At 38.9% G+C, this 22,065-nt stretch overlaps 1 protein-coding gene across 1 annotated transcript; it reads right to left on the bottom strand.

Annotated features, from left to right (window-relative positions):
* Nucleotides 1-1,477: 1,477 nt before the first annotated feature.
* GAL (galanin and GMAP prepropeptide) lies at nucleotides 1,478-9,116 on the bottom strand. Its single transcript, XM_063159476.1, has 6 exons — nucleotides 9,031-9,116; nucleotides 8,843-8,923; nucleotides 8,155-8,209; nucleotides 7,045-7,131; nucleotides 3,888-3,965; nucleotides 1,478-1,797 (listed from the first exon to the last, which is right to left on the bottom strand). Exons 2-6 carry the CDS (start codon nucleotides 8,921-8,923, stop codon nucleotides 1,745-1,747), a joined length of 354 nt encoding a protein of 117 aa, XP_063015546.1. The 5' UTR covers nucleotides 9,031-9,116; the 3' UTR covers nucleotides 1,478-1,744.
* Between the last annotated feature and the right edge of the window lie 12,949 nt (nucleotides 9,117-22,065).

The raw sequence follows: 22,065 nt of genomic DNA, 5'->3' as shown, positions 1-22,065 counted from the left end.
AATCTTCCTGATCCTATGAGTTTTCCACTGTTTCAAATAGTCTCAAATTTCAGAATTTTGAATGACCATTCTAACAGGATGACTCCAACTCTAAGGAGCTGAAGATATACTAATTGGATCAAAGTAATAACTCTTTCTCATTCTATCCCATTATTTCTAATTTCTTATTCCTTTTGAAAAGGAAAGAAATTCATTGCTAAAATAAAGTTCCTTTTATTTGATTGTAGATTCAGCTGCTTTGCCAGAGATGGATTGCTTCTGAGTTCTTCAAATAGATCCTGGATTTTAGCAACGAGCCAAAGTCCATGGAAGTCAAAGAAAAGAAAACCTCTTAATTTTAGTGAGGTTATTTCAAGGTTATGTGAGAAGTGTGGACATTAATGTACAGAGGTTAAATTTCACTTTATTCTTTTTTCACATTTTGGGAAGCCCATAAATTTGCCAAATAATGTTGAACTAGCAGCATGCATATTAGCAGTGTATACTTCTTTCATTACTCTGCAGAAAAAAAGAGAAATCCAGTAAAACATAGTGTGAAGGGTTTGCTCAGAAGCACACTGGATCTGGTATGAAGTGTATTTTGACACTTTGGAAAGTGAAAACATGAGACACAAGATCAGAGGCTGAGTGATTATCACAGGAAGAGCACAGCCTGAGTGACAGGGTGGCATGCCTGGCTGGGTACAAAGCACACAATGGTGCCTTGGCTTTTAGAATTCTGCTATGCTAAAAGTGAAAAACAGATCAGATAATAAAGGTCTGCAAAATTTCTGTCAGTCTGTGCACTGCAGTGCACGTCAGCATTGTGAAAGGATGATATTTCATTGCACTGTGCAGAGGCTGAAAGTCATCTGAGTATGAAAAACCTTTCTAAGGTTCTGTAACATCTCAAACCTTTCCTCAGTCTTGATCTGACATTTATTGTGTGCAGGCCTAGCATCCTGGTCCAGCACATCAAAGCTGTTTTGCATGGATTAAACATGGACCCAAATGCTTTGCTGGACTCAGAATGAAGCATCTCTTCAAGTATATTTTTAATCTGGTAGCAGCCAGGAGCCTTTCTTCATTAAGATATTGCAGCCCCATGTCTCAATGACATGGAATCCTACACAAAGGATTTGTGTAAACCTGCACAGAACACTTGAATCTGCATTGCATCCAGGTATGCTCCAGCCAATGGGCCAGTGGAGTACAGGTGAATAATGTGAAATTTATTATGAACTGGAGTTTATGTCATGTCTGTGAAAATAGGAACAGGGAGTAATGTTTCCTTGAAGCACAGAGGTATAGACAGATCTGTGGCTTAAAATGATTCTGCGTGGCAGCATTCTGAAGTTGTTTTCCTGTTATTTGAAGTACCCAATATACAATGTATATGTTTTATTCTGCTCTAATATTGCAGAGTAGTGTAGTGTAATCTTACAATTTACCCCACGATTTCTGTGCATTGTGTGCTGGTATGTACATAATTTTAAAATGAAACAACTTCATTGCTCTTTATTTTTATTTTATCATTTACCGACAGAAAAAAATTACCAGAGCAAAATTATACACAATGACATTGCAGGAGAGGGATGGAAGGATAAAAAAAGCAAAAAATAATCCAACAAACCAACCAGAGGGCAGAATGCTGTTTACCATTTATCAAATAAATGCAAACCATACTTCTTAACTTCAGGTCATGTTGGTCTTTTGTTTAGAATTCAGTCTAAATCTACGCTGCAACAAAATAAAAATGAATTTTTCAAGACTGGTTCATTTCCTCTGGTGTAGGTATCTTGTCAAGTGCTCCCACCTCTGAAAAACAGGAGAAAAAGATAATTAACACATATGTAAATATGCATATTTATCTTAGCAATTAAGTAATGAAATCCAGTTTCAGTAATATATAATTTTAGGAATATTTTTCTCAATTCGAAAAGACAAATCTTTGAATTTGTCATATTTTAATTTATAAAATACTGGGGTTTTTTTCCTTTTGAATGTCAATAATATCTTCCTGATACAATTCCAACATTTTAGAAACAGCAGTGACAGAACAACAATTATATTAATTTTATTATGTCAATTGATATTGCTGGATCCCAGCATCTCATAAGACTTAGTACTATCTAATTACAGCTGCCATTCTACATTTTGCTTTTTATGAGAAGCACTCAAAGCTGGAGGGAATAATTTCCAAGAGAAAAAGATGAAGGCCACTTTTAGTTATTACCAAGGTACTTCTTAGCAGTAAAAATACTGCTTTTTTCATGCAGATTAAAATGTATATCTAATCTGAATCACTATTGCCTGAATCTGAATCCCATGAGTGAGGCTTTTCCCCCTTCCCCCACCAAGGAACATCTCTAAACCAATGTATTTAATGCAGTAAGGTTTCATTGAAGCAAATGTGTTGAAGGATTTCTATCAATAAAAAATATGATATTCAGCTGCTTAATTTACAGATCTGTGTTTGTGTAAGAGTTTGTACTAAGCCTTTCCAATAAATATTGTTAAGAGATAACACGTGACAACATTCTGTGTCTGTTGCAACCTGAGACTACAAGAACTATGTCTGCAAAAAGCAAATCTGCAGATTCATTTTTTGTTTTTCATGAGGACATGGTAATACCACCACCTTTTCTGAATAAAAACAACTGTTTGTCATCACAGTCATAAGAAGGGAGCCTTTTAAGCTCATTTGTTGCAGGGAAGAAGTAATTTGTATTTCTGTGAGATGCTTTTTATTTTCTTGTCTGGTTTAGCAGGTTTTAGCCTATGCAGAAGGTGTGTGATTGAGGTTATTTTACCCCTTTTTTGCTGTGTCCAAATATTGATTTTACTTCCTAGGCTCACACAGCAGAGTAAAGGAGAGTTTTGGGCTCTTTCTTCACAGTGGTACAGCAAACAACTACTTTGTCCACATTAAATACATATGCTAATAATCTGCTTTAAATATGTGCTTGAATTATTTCAGGCCCTTAGGACTAGCTATACAGAGGTTTTGTTTTCAAATGCAAACTCAATTCAATAAACACTGGGTTCACTTTTTCAGTAATGAGAATGATTTTCCTTGGGTAGATACAAATAATTCAGAGAACAATGAGTAAAAAGCATCCCAGGTATGCAGAAAATGAACTGATATGTTGAAAGTCTCTTTTAATAATTAAATAAAAATACAAATGTACGCACATTTCCGCAGCATACACTTGCCACAAAGTTGCTTACAATTTGTTGTATACAAGAGTAAGAACATGGAAGTTACTGATTTATTGAATTGTCTCCTTTTGAGACAGAAAAAATCCTCAAACGTTTGGAGTAGAATAAGCTTTTTCTACCTGTTGGTTTCTTTGCAACAATCTACAATGGTTTTATACATTTTGTAGACAGTTCTAAGAGCTGAAGAGGTTTTTAAAAGCTGAATATTGTGTTTGTTTAGGTTTTTTTAAAGCAAAGTGAATGAAAACTCAGAAGGAGATAAATTCCATAGTAAAGTTACCATTCTTACAGAGCCAGCTGTGAGCTCAGCATTACAACTCTCATCACAACCGTGAGTCTGTACAGAGCTTTTACTCCAGAGCCGTCTGAGCTGTTTGCCAACATTCAGCTCAGTGTTGTTGCAATTTTGTCTTGCAACTTTATTGTAGAATACATGCAAAAAGAGAGATGTGTTCCTTTTGGCACTAACAAGTGATGGGATGGTATCAGAACTCTGTTGCATCTGATCTGCACTGAGCTGCAATTTTTCAGGATCACCTGCACTCTGTGCATGACAGTGATGCCAGAGATGCTGTTGCAAGTCTTGCACACTCAAATCTGCAGCAGATGTGTACCTTAGGCATAGTCTTGCCTCCTCAAAAAATTTCTTACCAGAAACTGTGAAAGAATAAAAGTTATTCACTAACCTTTCAGATGCAAGTAGGTCAAAAATTCAATTACTGTGCGCACAATGTTTTCATCAGCCAGGGGTCTCCCAAGGCTCCCTGTGAAACAAGCTGCCTGTTACTCACTGTTAACATGGTTCAAACACATCATTTGAGATGCTGTGGTTAAGTTAATGAGTACTCTGGGGAGGGGAAAGAACCACCAAAACTATCTGAAATTCCTTTCTCCTTAAAATCCTTGATGGAAAACCTCCTTTCATGGAAGGGCAGAGCTCCTCTAAGGACTCCAATTCTGAGAATCAAATTTACCCAGCTTTGTATGCCATTGCTGCATGGCAGCTGCTTTGACACCTTAATGGTTGTGGTCTCTAGGCCTTAAGAGATCTGTTGCAGAAGAGAATTATCCTCTGTCCCCAGCTCTCTCTCTTGTCTCCACCTGAGCCTGCAGGATTGGGTTAAATTTCAAATGTAGCAAACAAATTCATCAGCCTTACAGAACAGTTAAAAGTTCATTCATGTAGCCTGACTTTGTTCCAAATAAGCCTTTCAAATTACATAGAAGTGATTTGTGGCCCAAAACCTAGGCCTGGGTGTTTTTCTACAAGTCCAGAAAGCTGTTTTCACACAGGTATCTAATCCAAAACACTTGTCTTTGAGCTTGTGAAAATAGCTTTTGGATGCTGTTTTAATGGCCTAGTGGGGGCTTGTAATTGCACTTTAGAGAAGGATGCTTTCTGCATCTGTAAATGAGAGAAAAAAACATCAGCCAGGAGTTGGAGGAAGACACCTTGCTACTTTTAGGAGGATGGAGAACAGCTGTCTATTAAGAACGAATGTTAAGTAATTTCCCCAAGATGTTTAACTCTCTGCACACAGATGTGGGTACCAGAACCAACAGTCCATTATTACATCACTGAAAACATTATCAGATGGGTCAGAAGGCAGACTGAGCTCTGTAGCACAAATTTAAAACATTGATGAGTGTTGCAAGGGACACAAAGGTTTCTGGTGAAAGGAGAATAAGCATTTAAGAATGCATTTAATATGTTTGCACCTAAAAATCTTGTCTTCCAGCCTTTGAACTCACACAAAGACATTATTTGCATTAATAATACTCTTTTATTTGAATTTTTCCTTAGCTTTTATTCCCACCTAACCTGTTATGAATTTTGTTATTATTATATTGGTCACATTTTTTCAAGACTTTTTATCCATGTGAAATTTATTGGATAAATATTTTTCCTCCATAACTTGGAAATTTTGTACTTACGTATTGCTCTGCTATTTACCTTAATTCTGCATAGTGAATAACTTGCAGATTTTAGTAAACAAACCATTATGATGTAACTTGTAACTTGAAGATTTGACTAATTATGCTCATAGATGGTTGTATTTTTGTTGTGGGCTTTTTTCCTGGACCTAATGTTCAGTCCCTAATACAGCTTACAAATTTTTCTAGGTTATCTGGAGAACTTTTGAATTTTGCAGTATTGCTTCAAGGAGAGCACAGTCCTTTGCAGGAACTCTTTCACATTAACAAAATAATATGTGCATATACTGCCATTATAAGGGGCTTTTGCAAATAATCAGGAGAAAGCCTTCATTTTCAATTAAAATAATATACTGATTACCTTATGAATTTCTTATGCATTAGATATATATATATATTTAAATCTCCTTTGTGTAGGAAATCCGTAATTGTAGAAATCTGTAATAAACTTCAGCTTCAAAGAAATATTTGGTGAGGGAAGAGAATAAAGTTCATAGCAGAGGCAGCTGTGTAATTTTGAAGTCTCATCCTGTCAAGTTTGGTTGGGTTTATCTGCAATTGTTGAGGTTTACCAGTACCCAGGAAGAGAGTTCCATAAACCCATAAGTTCATATTCCTATAAGGGACCTGGGATATGCACAACTGGCACCATGTTGCAATGTGATCTCTACTACTAGATTGCAAATCCTTTACTTTTACATTGGCTTTTACCAGCCATATATTGTTTTAACTCTGGTATTTGAAACAGCAGGGTTGGATTCTTTTCCTTAAAAAAACAAACAAAAAAAAAAACCCACTAAAGCACAGCACCAAAAAAAAAAAAAATACTACACACACAAACCCCAAAGCCTCACAGTGTAGCTGTGCCAGAACTAAACAGACAGTCCTTCCGAGAGTTTTAACACTTAAGAAATGCATTAATGTTTCTCTTCTCTTTATGGAGTATGTATGTATGAGATTGTAATTAAGCACATGTCCTTTATTTATGAATTTATTTAGTGTTAACTACATTTGCACTGTTCTGGGTGTTATTTACCTGCTCCAAACCCTCTGTTATGCCCCTATTAGTGCAGTGATAAATGCACTCAGTGAGGACTGTGGTCACTTTTATCAGCCTAAGGATGAGATTCATCCCAGCTCACTTGAGATGTCTGCAGCAGGTTTAGTTTCTCCTCAGGAGATAAAATTGGTTTTTCTAGAAGTTTCTGCGCCTTATCCTGAAATAGGTGTTCAAAATAAAGCCTAAGAATTGTCAGCTTCTCTTCATAAGGGAGTCTAGACATATATTTGTATTTTAGAGGCCCAGCTTTGGATGACAAATCCAGAACACGGCTGCACCCTTTTCACTGCCATTTACTAAATTCTGGCACATGAAACATCTGAGTATTTTGACTTCAGTTGTGACCAGGTTCTCAGTCTTTTAATCAAGATAAGCCACCTTGCTTAATCATAGGAAATCTTGGGAGTTTGTATTTTCTATAGCTTTCATTACTGAAAGACATTTTTATAGAGTCTCTACCAAAAAGCAATTAATTCTGGAGTGGCCACAGTGACATTTGAAATACTTACTTGAACATATGAAAAGAGAAAAAAACCAAAGTTTTTTCAAAGCAACATGACCTATTACACATTTAGAGCCACAAAATTATGATACATTTTCCTAGTCACTTAGATATTGTAATCTGTGACCATATAAAGATCACATTGAGTGGCCAAATGTCATTTTTCTTCCTTTCATATGTTTATTAGGATTTCTGTTGAAATGCAGAAATAGTTTTGTATCCAAATAGTCAGTTCCATAGTAAATTATTCAATAAATTCAACAGTAATTTCAGTAGTAAATTCAATAGTAAATAAATTACTTAACATAAAAACAAATCAAAAATGCTTATTTCCAGATTTCATTACCTGCTTTAATATCCTCTTCAGGCGGTGTTTCACGTTTACCAGTGAAACCATGCTTGTCATTAAAAGATCTGTGGTTATCTACTGCATCTGATAAATAAATTAAAAATCAGAGGAGTTATTTGACTCAGTAAAAGCTTATCATTATGACCTGCTGCTTATCACTATGACCTCAGTAAAAGCTGATGAATATGACCTGCAACAAAGGATGATTCCTACTGTCCAATCTTAGATGTGAAATAGAACTCTTTGACAAGATCATTTCCCCACAGTATTTTTTCCAATTTGCTTAGATGTGCTTTGGGCAAATATACTTCCAGGCATTTACAGAACCAGTTAATACAATTAAGATGCATTAAACTTCTTTTTTATGTATCCTTATTGTTAGCTAAAAAGAATGAAAAATGTCAGAGTAAGTATGTGTAGTATTTGTCTATGTGTTACTGAGACTGAAAATACAGAAACACTGGTGATGAATTTTGCCACATTCACCAGCATAAATGGTAAAGGGACAAATATTTGGAACAGCTTCGTTCTGCATTTCTTTTCTTAAAACCTGAATTTGTTACCTACATCTGTAAACCAGTGCCCTGTGTTTTGAACACCTTGTATATTGATTTTACACATAGTGAGCTGCTAATAGTCTTGAGTTTGCAAGTTACTGTTTTAATTAATTTTGCTTTAATTTAAAAAAATAGTCTTATAAAGTCAAGTAGTGAAAGTTTGTAAAAAGATTTAGAGGTGAAATCTGAAATGCATGGAGAGGTACACATTTTGTCATTCTGCTCTTGACATCTATGATGCTGTAGGAATTTTTAACACTTCTGGTGGTGATGTATTTGTCATATGAAAATTACAGTTCAGAAGCTGCTCACCAAATGTGAGCAGATGTGTTTCTGGACATAAGGCCTCCCATCACACTTCTTTAGAAAAGAACAGCTGTGGTCTAAGACAACTCAGTTCTATGACAGGCATGTAAGAAACATCTAAACAAGTGTTTTCCCAAATGAGTTTGTTCAGTCTTGCAGGTTTAGACAAAATTGCTGTATTCAGAGAAGTGAATAACACAATTTTTGCATTTTGAAATAATGAAAAAAGAAGTGCCTCACTTACGTGGCCCAAGTAGATAACCAGCACTATTCAAAGTCCAACCCCTTTTGTCTTTTGCCTTAAAGGAAAAACCACAAGTATGTTATTGCATGACCTACACAAAAAAGGACATTCTCTTAGCAGAGTCTTCTGAAAGCTCAAAATCAAGAAAAAAATATTTAAAAAGTAAAGCAAATCATATTGAAGTAAATATTCATGGCGAATTCTTGCCCCTTCCCTAAGTCTATAGTGTTGCTATTGACATCCATGCGGTTTGACCATTTCACCCCACATAAGTGATGACTGCAAGTCACACTTGGGAGGCAGAAATTTCAACTTTATACTGGAAGTTTATACTGCCACCGGATAGCCTCCTTAGCAAACTGCAATGCTTCTTTTTAATGCTTGGGTTTACATGACAACCTCTTCATAAAAGAAGTCCATATGTACATCACCTTTTCAGAGGCAGGTGGGACACCCATTCCATTTTGGTCTAGCAACTAGACATTCTTAGTTATAGTATTTTATTTTTTTTTATAAAAGTGCTAGTATTCAAAATCTCGAAATTCTTAGCTGGGGGGGAAAAAAGAGGCAAACTGTTTATAGCCCGAAATGGTTTTGAGTGCTGTCTCCTTTACAACCCCTACATCTAAGAACAGTGCGCATCCGTGGGAGGTTCGCGGCGGTCCCTCGCTGAGACACGGATACTTACTGAGAAAACCAGCCCGAGTGTTTCCGAGAGGGCGGCACAAAGGATTAGAGACAGGAACAGGACTCCGGTGCACCTCTGCATCTGCAAGAAGCCGCACGGGTTAAACCGCAGCTCGGCCCGTCCCGGGGCGCGGGGGGAGCGGCTCCAGGGCCGGGAGCCCGGTTCCCTCCGGGAGAAGGGTCGCGTACCTTGAGCTGGGGGTCTGTCCCTCGCAGAGCTGGTCCCACGGCGGGCTCTCACTGCATGGCCGCGGCCCCGCCGCGCTCCCGCCGCGCTTTATGGGCAGCGGAGCGGCCGCGCCGGGAGCCGGGAGCCGAGAGCCGCCCACAGCTCCCCCCGCCTCCCCCGGGCCCTTCCCCGCCGCTCTAGGAAGGGCAGAAATTACCGCAATCCAATTAGGGGCACTTGGGAGCACGAAGCGGGGAGCGGGAGCTGCGGCGGGGCCGTTCAGCCTGCCCTGTGCCCGGGGCCGAGGGGGACAGCGGGGGACAGAGAGGGACAGGGGAGGGCACAGCACTGCTCGGAGACACAAGGGGGGACCAGGGAGGGCACAGCACTGCTCAGAGACCCAAATGGGGACCAGGGAGTGCACATCGCTTATCAGAGACCCAAGTGGGACCAGGGAGTGCTCATCGCTTATCAGAGACCCAAGGGGGGACCAGGGAGTGCACATCGCTGCTCAGAGACCCAAATGGGGACCAGGGAGTGCACATCGCTTATCAGAGACCCAAATGGGGGCCAGGGAGTGCACATCGCTTATCAGAGACCCAAGTGGGACCAGGGAGTGCACATCGCTGCTCAGAGACCCAAATGGGGACCAGGGAGTGCACATCGCTTATCAGAGACCCAAATGGGGGCCAGGGAGTGCACATCGCTGCTCAGAGACCCAAGTGGGACCAGGGAGTGCACATCGCTGCTCAGAGACCCGGGCACGGGAGGGTGCCTGGGAGAAGGTAGCTGAGAGAAAGAGCCCCTGTGCCCTGCCCTGCTGCCGAGCGCTGCAGCTCCCGGGGCTCACCCACAGCCCCCTGCCATCCCTGTGAGCGGTGCCCGGTGCACCAGTCTGGCCCTCCTGCCGCTCTGTGGCTGACAGCATTTCTTTCGGGGTTAAGTATAAAAGCCAGGGATCCAGCTCTCTCCAGCGACTAGACCTGCTCCGGTCTGTGCTTTTACAAGCAATGGAGTTTCACCGGTTCGCTCACCTTAGTTGTGGTTGCTGCTGGCATCGGGATGTGCAAAACTGAATTAGAAAGCAGAGATTCCCGTATTGGTTCCATTTCCCCCCCTGCCAAATTGTACTTTCTCTACAACAAATCAGTTTATTCTCTGCGAGTCCCTCAAGTTCATTTCTCTTTCAATGAGAAAACATCACAGACAGACGTTGCACAGAATAAGTTATACTTACAGCTCCTTTTCCAGAAACTGCTAGAGTCTCTGCAAACTTTTGAACAACACATTTATCATTCACTACTTTAAAAGCAAACTTTTTGTTTACTTTAATATAGCACAATGTTCACAACCCAAGCTAGAAGCAGCAGCTGTGTCTTGCCATTTCCTGCCCTCTTTTGTTGGATGCATTAGGGTTGTAATAGCCTAGCCTTGTCTTTGGGTCTCTGAGCAAAAACTGCTGGGATGAAGTTTAGTTTATGCAATTCTTAAATGCTGATGTACATAGATGGGAAGCTCAGCTTTGCAGATTTTATTTTTTATCATTTGCTGAAGGTGTTCTCTCAGCTATTGCATGATCCTCACAATTCAAATTAGATAGATATGGGGAAAAAAGCAATATAATTTCTGCAAAGTGATGTTGTCCTTTACCTTATCAAAAGTGCATTTTTGACTGAAATCCCTTAGCTTTCAGATGTTAACTTCCTCTAAGTAATTTTTGGAACATGGAGCTTCTTTGTGCACAAAATGTTTTCTTTTTGTTATGTTATTTGAAAAAAACCCCACAGAAGTTATATCAAGAGATGTCCAATTTTGTATTCAATAAATGATACAAAAATGTGTTAATTCTGTAAGCTTTGACTAATTTTATTTTTGATGTTCCTGTAAAAGGTACTTGAAATGTTTTTGAACCTGTAGTTTTTATTCTGATTTTTCATCCACAGTACTGCACCTTCCTGTCAAATTAGGGTGAAATGATCTCCATCTCCACTAGAGTCAGATGCAAAAAAAGCCTTTTTGTATACTGAAAAGCCTAATCCATCACTTGCCCATCTGACTTTTTTGTCTAAATCCATCTTTATGTTAGTGTCAATTAAATAATTTTATCAGTCATTCCTACAATTGATGTTCTCATTCCCACAATTTTCTTTCTCAAGAATGCTATTAGTCTTTTTTTATTCCATAGAAATTTTAAATCTCACTGCTCAGAGAAAAAAAAGACGAGCATTAGTCTGAAGCCTGCCTTTCCTAGCTTGGCTTGACTGATGGCCATCTCAGTGACTGCACAGCTTGTTTCCATTGAGGAGACCCTTCAGTGAACCAATTCCTCCAGTGATTTATTTATTGTCTGCCTAATTGCAAAGGCTAAATGCAATTTGCAGTAGCTGTTAGGTTATGCCTAATCCTCACCAGAGGTCCATCATCAGATAAACTCACAATGAAGCTCATCTAAATTCACTCAAGTCAATGGAACAATAAGTATTGATAACAAAACTGTCTCTGGCGTCTCTGAAGTGATACATGACAGACAGGATTGACTGTCTCACACAGTGAGATGTATATGTAATTTCATAGATGTGATTGTGACTGCATTTCAAAAATAATCCAAAGGAAAACAGGGAAGAATATTGTTTGCAGCCAGAGCAAAATGCTTAGAATTTTAAAAGAAATTATAATATGGATTAAATAAATGACAGTATTAAAACATTGGATTTGGGAAATAAAATTATTGCATTTTTGTCACTGGAGATTTGATTTTGAGAATAAACAGTAAATCCTAAGGATTCTACCATGTCTTTAATGATAAAAATGTCTCTTTTATACAATTGATGAGGTAGGATGGACCATTTAAATTTTAATTAGCAAAAACATAAGCCACACAGAATTGGCTATCTTGTATAGTAGGAAAAACATTGAATAAAAGTGGATTTTGCATTATATTTTCAAAGGGTCTGGAGTCTGACTCCCTTCACAGTTGAGATTACTGAGAGATAATGAATGAAGCAGGAAAAAGCATGTCTGCTATTTCTGGGTTGAAGTTGTCTAATAGGGTTGTTTTCACCAACTCACAAATGAATATTAAAATCAAATATTAGAAACCACTGCAGTCACAGTGATGTCCATCTGCACAAAAAATGAATGAGTTTTTTTCCTACTTCTCAGGCAACATCAAGTGTAAACATATTGTTTAAGACCTTTCTCAGGCATGTCCACAAAACCTCTAATATTATATGAGCAATTGTAATGAATTTAAGTTTGGGAGATAAATTACCAGAAAAAAATGTCTCCCATATATGAGTAATTCAGTGAAACAATGACATTAGAGAAAATAAATGCTTTATTGGAGGAGTGACATCATCCAGCTAACTGGGAATGATTGGTTGCAGAAGTTTCAAAATGCCTAATTTGAATCCTATTCAATATTTACCAGGTGATCACTAAAATGCAGTGACACCAGTAGCTTACATTGCTGTCTTTTCTGCATTGGAAACAATTTCAAATTTTTGAGATTGGTGTTTCCACCCTAAATAGAGAAATTTATTATAACTTAGAAGAGTCTTCTGAAGGCTCAAGATCAAGAAAAAATATTTTAAAAATAAAGCCAAATCATATTAAAGTAAATACTCATGGTGAGCTCTTGCCCCCTCCCTGTCTAAGGATGGGTCAGAGGCACTGCCTCTCTCAGAAGCAAGCACAGCTTTAAATATCTCAGCTCTGTAAAGGCTGAGCTTGGCACTCAGCTCCTGCTAGAATTAGAGCTCAGCTTCTCTGACTCTCCTGAGTCCAAGTGGGAACCCCTGGCTCAAAGGGCTGACTCAGGATTTATAGCTGCAGAGGCTCCTTTACCAAACTCTGAATTCTGATGCTTACCTGAAGGAGGCTGGTTCTTGGCTTAGTTTTCCTTGTAATTCTTCTCTCACAGATGACTTCCTCCTCCTTTGATCAGCTTCAGGGGGAGCTCACACCTCCCAAACACGAGGGAGTTTCTGCCCCTGCAAGACCTCAGGAGGAATTCCTGCCACCCAATCCCTATAGGGCTGCACACCGTTTAACATACCCCTCAGTGGTCCGGATGATGGGATTGAAAATCCCAAAACCTTCACCAAATCTGGGGGTGGCACCAAACTGGGTGGTGCATTGAACATGTCAGAAGGGTTACAAGATAATGACCCTGTACATTATCCTGCAGGGAGAGCTGGCCAGGCTGGAAGAGTGGGATAGAAAGAACAGTATGAAGTTTAACAAAGATAAGTGCAAGGCTGTGCCTCTGGGATGGCATAACCAAAGTTCCCAGGACAGGCTAGAATCCATCTGTCTGAGGAGAAGCCTTGCTGAAAGGGACCTGGAAACCCTGGTGGACAAGATAACACGAGCCCAGAGCGGGCTGCTGCTGCAAAGAAGGCAGATTGGATCCTGGGCTGCATCCATGGAGCACAACTGGCAGAGACAGAGCTGTGATCATCCCAGTCTAGTCAGCACTTGTCAGGCCACACCTGCAGTACTGTGCCCAGTCCTGGTATGCACCATTCAAAAAAAGACACACAGACATTGGAGGGCTCAAAGGAGGACCACAAAGGTGATCAAAGAGCTGGAGAACTGTTCTGTGGGGAAAGACCTGAGGAGTTAGCTCTTCTCACCCTGGAGAAGAGGAGGCTCAAGAGAATCTCATCATAGTTTTCCAGCTCCCAAAAGGCAGCCACAAAAAGCGTGAATGCTCTCTTCACAAGGACACACACACAGAGGACAACAAGCAAAGGGCACAAGCTGTACAAAGAGAGGTTTCATTTTGATATGAGAGGAATTTTTTACAGAGAAAACAATCAATGTCCCAGGGCCTTAGTGGAGTCCCCATCATGAGGTTTTAAAGTCAAGTGGTCAGGGTGCTAAACAAGGGATGATTTTTTGAGGTCCATTCCAACCTAAGCTAAATGACAATAAGTGCTTTACCAAATTATGTATACTAAAATGAGAAGCCACAGGAAAGCAGGTCAGTGCTTTCATGGCTCTTATTTTTTAACAGAATACCACGCCAGCTGCTTCATTAGCAAGTATGTTGCAACCTTATAATACAAAAAGACTCACAAGTAGGCATTTCAGACTCGAAATGTGTTCACAGTAATTAAAAAAGGAGCTCCAGAATTATATTTACATAAAATATTTTCCAAAAGTATTTTTATATTAAGTTAATTGAAGTGTAAAAAAAATAACTGGCAGTACGTTATAAGATTGATATTCAGCTACAAAATACACTTTTGTATCTTGTTTGTTACTGGTTTTTATTTGGTTAAAGCACAAAATAGACTTTGCAGGATGATAGTACACAGCCTTCATTATCATTCTGTAAGTGCACCCAGTTAGTCTTTTTCTGCTGTAATAAAAAATAACCCATTCTATCTTATAGGCTCACTGTGTAATTTGAAAACAGGTTAGAGAAAATGGGGTGTAATACCTTTCTTGTTGTCCTTGACATCCCTTTTCCCAGTTCCAAGTGCATCTGAGAGTTCCCCATCACATCTCTGCATACTCTGACAACGTTCCTATATTCCTTGCACACAGCCTGTCCCCTTTTCAGCATTTTGTAAACTTTCTTCTTCATTTTGGGTTTTACCAGAAGCTCTTTGCTCATCCACGCGGGTCTCTTGCACTGCTTTGTGTGATTTCTTATTCATAGGGATGCACCAGTCTTGAGGTTGGAGGAAGTGATGCTTGAGCATTAACCAGCTCTCTTGGACATCCTTACCTTCCAGATCCCTACCCCATGGGATTCCTCCAGGTAAATCCTTGAGGAGGCCAAAGGTATCTCTCCTGAAGTCAAGGGTTGTGATCCTATTTATTGCCTGGCTTCCTCCACGCTGGATCCTGTAGTCCATGGCACTGTGGCCAAGGCTGACCTCAACATTGACACAGTTAATGGCTGGACTTGAACCTTGAGGTCATTTCCAACCTTAGTGATTCTATGATTTTATGATTCTGTGATTCCCCAGCCAGTCCTTCCTTGTTTGTCACTACAAGGTCCAGCAGCACACCTCTCCTCAATGGCTCCTCCACCACCTGTGTCAAAACCTGTGTTACCATCAGTGCTCTGCAGGGGCCTCCTGGGCTCCTGTCTGCCCACAAGTTTTCTCCAGCAGAGATCAGGGTGGCTGAAGTTCCCCATGAGCACCAGAGCCTGTGACTGTGAGGCTCCTTCCAACTGACTGGAGAATTCCTCATTGACTTCCCCTTCCTGACAGGGTGGCCTATAACAAACACCCACAGAATCTGTGTCACCCATGTTGTCCCTTACGTGTTGACTTCCTACCTGTGAGCTCTTGTCTGGTTCTTCACCCATCCCGAGGCAGAGCTCCATACATCCCAGCTGCTTTCTCACATAAAGAGCAGTTCCAGCACCTCACATTGCTGGCCTGTCTTTCCTAGAAAGGATGTAGCCATCCATGACAGCATTCCAGTCATGTGAGCCATCCCGCCACATCTCTGTAACTGCAGAGGATGTGCACACAGATCTCTAATTCTGCCTGGTTTTTCCCTGTGCTGTGTGTTGGTGTACTGGCATTTCAGAGAGGTAGTCGATACTGCTGCCAAAACACTCCAATAAAAACCACTTTGGAGACTTCTCAGTACACACAAAAAAAGAAAATAAGCTAAAAAAAAAAGTAACAAGCCCCCACCCAAAGGCCTGGTTTGCAAGACAAACTCAGGAATTGATTTTGTTCTACCTATCCCGTCAAAAGACAAAGCACAGGATATCCTAGATGTGGATGGACCTAACACAATATTTGATCAAGGAGAGGCTTAATCTGGCTGCTTGCAGAGCTACTTGGCCTGTATGCTCTGAGTTTTGCATATTTATAAAGTGGAAAATTTCTGAGGTATTGGAGCAATGTTAGAGCTTTATCCTAGTGAATCAGCACTGCTGTAATATATGAGCATCTTGATTCTAGGTCATTTTCAAAACTATCTGTTGCTGCTAGTAGCCAAACATGAATTTGCAGGCTTCAACTTGAGTGTTTCCTCCCACTTCTATCCAAGGAAAAGATATGTTTACTATATACAATCTTTTCCGATATAACTTCAAAGGCCTTGAACTTCCAGAAGAAGATGACTCATTTGTTTTCAGTGAAAGTTGGAGATTTCTATTAACTACTAGAAAATAGTTGCAAGCTCTTCAAAGAAAAAAAAAACCAAAAGCAATATCTCATTGAGTCCTTTGAATTGCAATCTTTGGAAGTACCACACAAGTTTATTATCTATTACCAAGTAAATCCAGATAAAGCCTGCATTTTATTCTTTCTATTTTCCCCATCCACACCCATTTAATTCTTTAATGTCTTTTTTATGGATAAAAAGGAATAAATGTGAAGCACTTACCAGAGGAACATGTTACCTTATTTCTGGTTGTTGTCTTCATTCTGTGTTTCCTAAGTTACCAGGGGATATTTTGTTTTTACATGAGGGAAAGAAATATTTATTTTATTTTTCAAGTACAGAAAATCATTACTTGGTTGAATCATTACTTCAGCAGGATTGTGAAGTTTAGAAGTACTGTTCTATGGGTGTATTTTAAATGAACTTTCACTTCTTTATTATCAGTGTAAGAAGGTCATCAGAAGGTTTTGGGATTGTTTTTAGAGAGTTTGACCCAGCAGATAATTTTTAATTTGTTTTGCTTACACATGTAAACATGTATAAGGCAAAAATATTGAATCTACTACTTACCAAGTCACCCCCACTGGAATACTTTAGTATGTTGCAACTCAGAGTAAAATTATTACCATCTTAGTCAATGATATTTTATTAATTTGCAAAAAAAAACCCTAAAATAAGAATGCTTCATACCTCTTTTGGGACTACCATTTCAAACTACTTATAGGTTCATGAAGACATTATTGCAGTTCAGGTGTAGAAGTACCTAAATTAGGGATCAGTGAGGTCTCAAGAAAGGGATTCTGAGTATTTGTTAGCAATTTCTTTCTCTGCTGAAAACACAAAAACACAAGCAGCTAAGAACTTGTATTGAGAGTCTTGGTTAGATTCTAAAGATTGATGATGTAAATGCCTCTTTATTAAAAAAAAACAAAACAAAACAAAAAACATCCTTACCTATATTACCTAGAAGCCTTTAAGTACAGATTAAAGGTTTGTTCTTCAGAACTTCAGCCACTAATGCCTGACTTTATAAGTCAATCTTCACTGAAAGATTATACTTCCCTTTTTACAAATAGTAGAAGTAGTTAATTATTCACCTCAAAATTTAATTCTCTAAATGTACAAATGCTGAGGTAAAAAATAAAGGGTAGTTTTTCTTTAAATTACTTCTGTGTGTTTATTTTTTCTTTATCTCTTTCCTTCTTTCAGCACAGCAGTTCAATTATTACTGAAAATTTACAGGCTCAATTTTCCCTAAATAACTGAATAAAGCAAATTAAATAAAACAGAAAAAAAAAAATACAGAAATATGCCTGTCAGGCAGGTACCTTACTAGTTTTCTTGAATAACTTAATAATATTTACCTAATAAGCTTTGTAGACACTCAAAAAACAAGAAGTATGATAAACTGTGAAAATAGTTTACCTGTTCTTCATTAGAAATCTACAGAAATTTCATAAAGGTTTCTGTAGTGAACATTTGTGTCTATGTAGACTTTCCCAGCATGATAAAACCAGCAATAATTATGATTATTCTTTTTGCAGTTGGTTTTTCTTTGTGTCCTGGGTATCATTAACATATCATTGCAAAAAGAATTCATATCAGTAGCTGCAGAGTCTGGCATGACCCACGTGCTCCCAAATAAATGAAGATGGGTGGTCTAAAGCTTTGTCCCCACTGTTGGGCAAGATATGCACACATGCATAAAACAGGCTTTTGCTTTTCCCTCTGTCTTTGGCTAACCAAAATGACCTTTTCTAGTCTTTGGAAGTTAGTAAATACACTGGTGAAGGTTATAAGGAAATGTTTAATAATCAAAGCCCTAATACTGAACAACTACACATTTTGACAGACAACTCAGGTGCAAGATGATATTCTGTGGCAAGAAGAGTGTTTTGCCAATAGAAGGTTTTAAAATACTGAGAATTTTAAAGGTTGTATCTGGTATTTTGAATTAGGAACAATAGGTAGATGAAGAAAGGTGGATTTGGGCTGGGTAAGAAGGGATAAAGTTGTCTTTTTACTTGCAAATGTCTCTTTAGGCTACAGAAAACAACATTTAAACAGGAGTAAAATTCATTTTGCCCACCTACCTTTAGGCAGCTGTGCTGAGCTGGTCAGTTACCTCAGCTCCACTAAAGAGACTGCTTCAACACTGGAACTTAGAGTGCAAATCCATCTCAAGATAACTGTGTGCTTCAGGATGAGATGTATCCTTTTCTGAACTCCACTGGCTTGTTGTCTTTCAAATATGCCACCTTGAATAGCAATTTCTTATGCAAATACCCTGCAGGGTGGACATGGAAATTATTTACTTAGCCAGTGGTGAAAACAACATGCCAACTCTAGATACTTTATGGAAAATGAGAATACCATGCTTGTTTGTAAGGGGAAGACTTGCGTGCTCCACTGACTTTACCTTTGCAGGTGCACTGGTTTGGGCTGGGATAGATTTAATTTTCTTCACAGCAGTGCATATGTTTTAAAGCACACCAGTGTTTCAGCTGTTGCTGAACAGCCTGGACAGCACCAAGGCTTTCTCTGCTTCCCATGGGAGTGCACAAGAAGCCAGGAGAGGGCCCAGCTGGGACCAGTCCCTCCAATATATTTTCAATATATATCAATATTTTTAGTATCTGATTGGGGTGGCAGCCTCTCTACTCTGGGTTCCTCACTGACTTTGTCAGCAAATTTGTTTATGTCATGTAGATGTAGCTCCTTTCAAAACTTTGTGTTGGCAACTGGTATTCTGGGCCCTTGTCAGCAGGACCAGTACAGCAGTCAACTGTGACAGGAGGTACATTCTGCATGTTCTGTGAGCAGGCATTTATCCTCACACATGAATTCAACACTGAGCTGAAACTGGGCTTCAGCTGAATGTGGAGAAATAAGATGAAATAATAAATTTGAAAAGAATGTTGTCACAATTTATCTTATAATCTTTCAAGTGTTTGTGTTAACATTAAAATGGTATCTGGAGTTCCACAGGCAAACAGCTGGTAAAGAGTTGCTGTTCGTATTTTAAGAGCTAAACTTGATGCATCAGTGGCTGCAAGACTTCTCTGTGTGCTGTGGGGAAACAAAACAAGTCCCTTCTCTGCCTTATTTAGCAGCAGACATCTTCTGAGTGACTGGAGAACTTCCCTTCCCCTTCCCACAGGGGAAAATGAGATGCCCCCTCTTCCTTTGCTCCTCTCACGTAAACCAAGATGCCTCCGCTTTGAATTAGGTCATTCCAGATTTCCACGGGGAAAAATAAATGCTTCAAGAGGAAGAACAGAATGGAAGAAGGATCACTGTCCCATCTGTTAAATGGCACAGTGTCTTTGATTAGACACCAATTAAAAGGACATGATTTCCCTATCTTAATTCTTTACCATGCAAGAGAACTGAAAATGCAAAAATGAGCTATACCTTTGCCAAGTGATTCTGAAGGATATCACTTCTGATTAATCCTTTTTCTGTTTCAGACTTCAACATGAAGAAAACTGGTTTGCTAATAAAATAAACCCCCTAACCGTTAAGTTGAAAAATTCATTTTATTGTTTCCATTCATAAATGTGGTTCCAAATTTCAAGCTGTGCTAGTTAAAATGTTCTTTTCCTTTTCCACTTGTAACCCAGGTAAGAAAAAGTCAGTTAATGAAAAAAAATGCTGAAAGATTGTGCATAAAAGAGCACAACACATATAAGAGCAAGTTTCTTCTATTGCAAAGGTCCTATAGATACTGTGTGCATAACACTTTTCAAATGTATTTACCATTATTTTTGAAGACTAAGAAAAAGCTTACCCTTTGAAATGGCAGTTCTGGTTTTTTCTCATATGAACTACAAATATTAGAAATAGCTAGATAATTTTTTCTTCTATGATTTCTGTCACCACAGAGATCTTCCTCTTGGTTTCTTTAAAGAGCATCACATTTTCCTGTCAGTTTTCACTGTGTGGCCTACAGTTAAAAAACGACATTCATGGTTTATATAAATGAAATTTACTCATTCTGTATATATTTATGGTTAGCTTGCTTATTTTATTAGCATTTTATTCCTGCATTAACTCCTATTTGAAAAATATATGTGATATTTAGGGAAATTTTAATGCTTTGAAAGACATTTCAATATTTAGACTGGTCTATAAAATTTTTTATTAGACTTTTGTAAACTAAGACCTTTAAAATGCAATTGGTGTCAACCATGAAGCCTTGTGAGTCATTCTGGGCTTTTAAGAAGCAGATTAATCTTTTCTCAAGACAGCATTTTTAAAACAAAGTACTAATTCATAGAATATTCAGAAAATACGAAATAGCAAAATAGCCCTCTCATTTGCAAAATAATCCCACTGTAAGCAATGTGAATTACATTTGTTGTTCTGCACTTCCATGCATCCTGATCACTGTTTTCTGGACACTGCCTTAGTGCTCAGTCTGATTCACTGGATACTCTCCATATTGAGTTTTCCTCCTCTGCCTTTTTGTTTCCCTTCTGTTTGTTCTGAAGTTCTCCTTCACCACTCTGCAACCTCACGCTGGCAATGAAACTGCTCACAAAGCTCCAGGCTTTGGCTGAAGACTGCATTAACACTCCTTGGGGTGCAGAACTCCTCTCCCAGCCATACATCAATCAGTTCTCTTTAAATAAGCCTTACCTTTACAGGAAATGCAGTATGGGGAGACGTTAACCTCTAAACTTCCTTATTAAGCCATGTTTAAATAGATTTTAAAAAATAAATTCCTAAATGTAAGGTTCTAACTCTGTATTAGGATACCTTAATATATTATTTGATTACCTGTGAATTCTAATTAGCTTCTTTGCATCCACTTGAATCAAAAATGATGTTTTTGTAAATGTGTGATGCATATTCTTTGCAGCTCCACATTTAGTTGAGATGGGACTAAAAAAGTCCAAACTATATCCAACCTTATTTAGGAAGTATCTCTAAGTAGCTATCCAATCTTATTTAGGAAGTATCTCTAAGTAGCTTTACCTTATAACACACATGAAGCATTTATAATTCATGCAATTTAAAACTGCTACAGTCAGATTTAAGAAAAAAACATTAAGATTACTGTTCCTCCCTCCCCTAAATTTTACTTTGGAATGACATCCATCATAACAATCTCCCATTCATCCTCACTTTCACCTCCTTAGGAGATTTTTAAGACAAATAAGTCTTTAGTTATTAGCATATATAGGGTCATGAAAATGAATATGCATTTTCCAGTTTCAGTTACTGTTGGGATCATTGCTGTGGCTTAGTTCCCATTTGCTGCATTGTTTTCAACAGAGCATGACCACAACACCTCAGTGCCACTCTATCCCCCGTTCCACATCTCCCTTGTCATGGTACACAAAGCTCCCTCTGTGTTTCTGCTCCCAAGGTGTGCAGACAGTTTGTCCCTGGTGAACCACAGCCAACACAAAAATGCCCTCTTACTGAACTTTGTTTTTTACCCACAGCTACCTAGGGAAGTAGTAGAAACATGTCTCCTGGAAACATTCAAAAAATATATGAAGGTGGCACTTGGGGACCTGCTTTAGTAGTGCTGAGTGAACAGCTGGACCTGATCATCTTAGGGGTCTTTTCCAGCCTTAACAATACTGTTAATAAATTGCATTCACTGGTGTTGCTTTTCCAACCATGACATTCACTGTGACGCAGTGCATGAATAAAAGCACATAATTTCATGTACATCTTTGTTAGGCTACCAACAACCACATCTGAGTGAAAACAGGAAAATGGGGATAAGCTATAATTACCCAGACTGGCCTTTGAAAACAGCACAGAAATCTGTGGTGCATTCATGCAATGAGTATTGTGAGATGTTGATGAGTGCAGGCACAGGGAACAGCTCATTTGGGAACCCAGCCACAGGAGCTCCTCCTCTCCCAGTGTGTGCCCAGTGCTGAGCACAG

Source organism: Melospiza melodia, chromosome 6, assembly GCF_035770615.1.
Source record: "Melospiza melodia melodia isolate bMelMel2 chromosome 6, bMelMel2.pri, whole genome shotgun sequence".
In the NCBI taxonomy this organism is placed as follows: domain Eukaryota; kingdom Metazoa; phylum Chordata; class Aves; order Passeriformes; family Passerellidae; genus Melospiza; species Melospiza melodia.
This window is presented reverse-complemented; position numbering and strand designations above follow the sequence as displayed.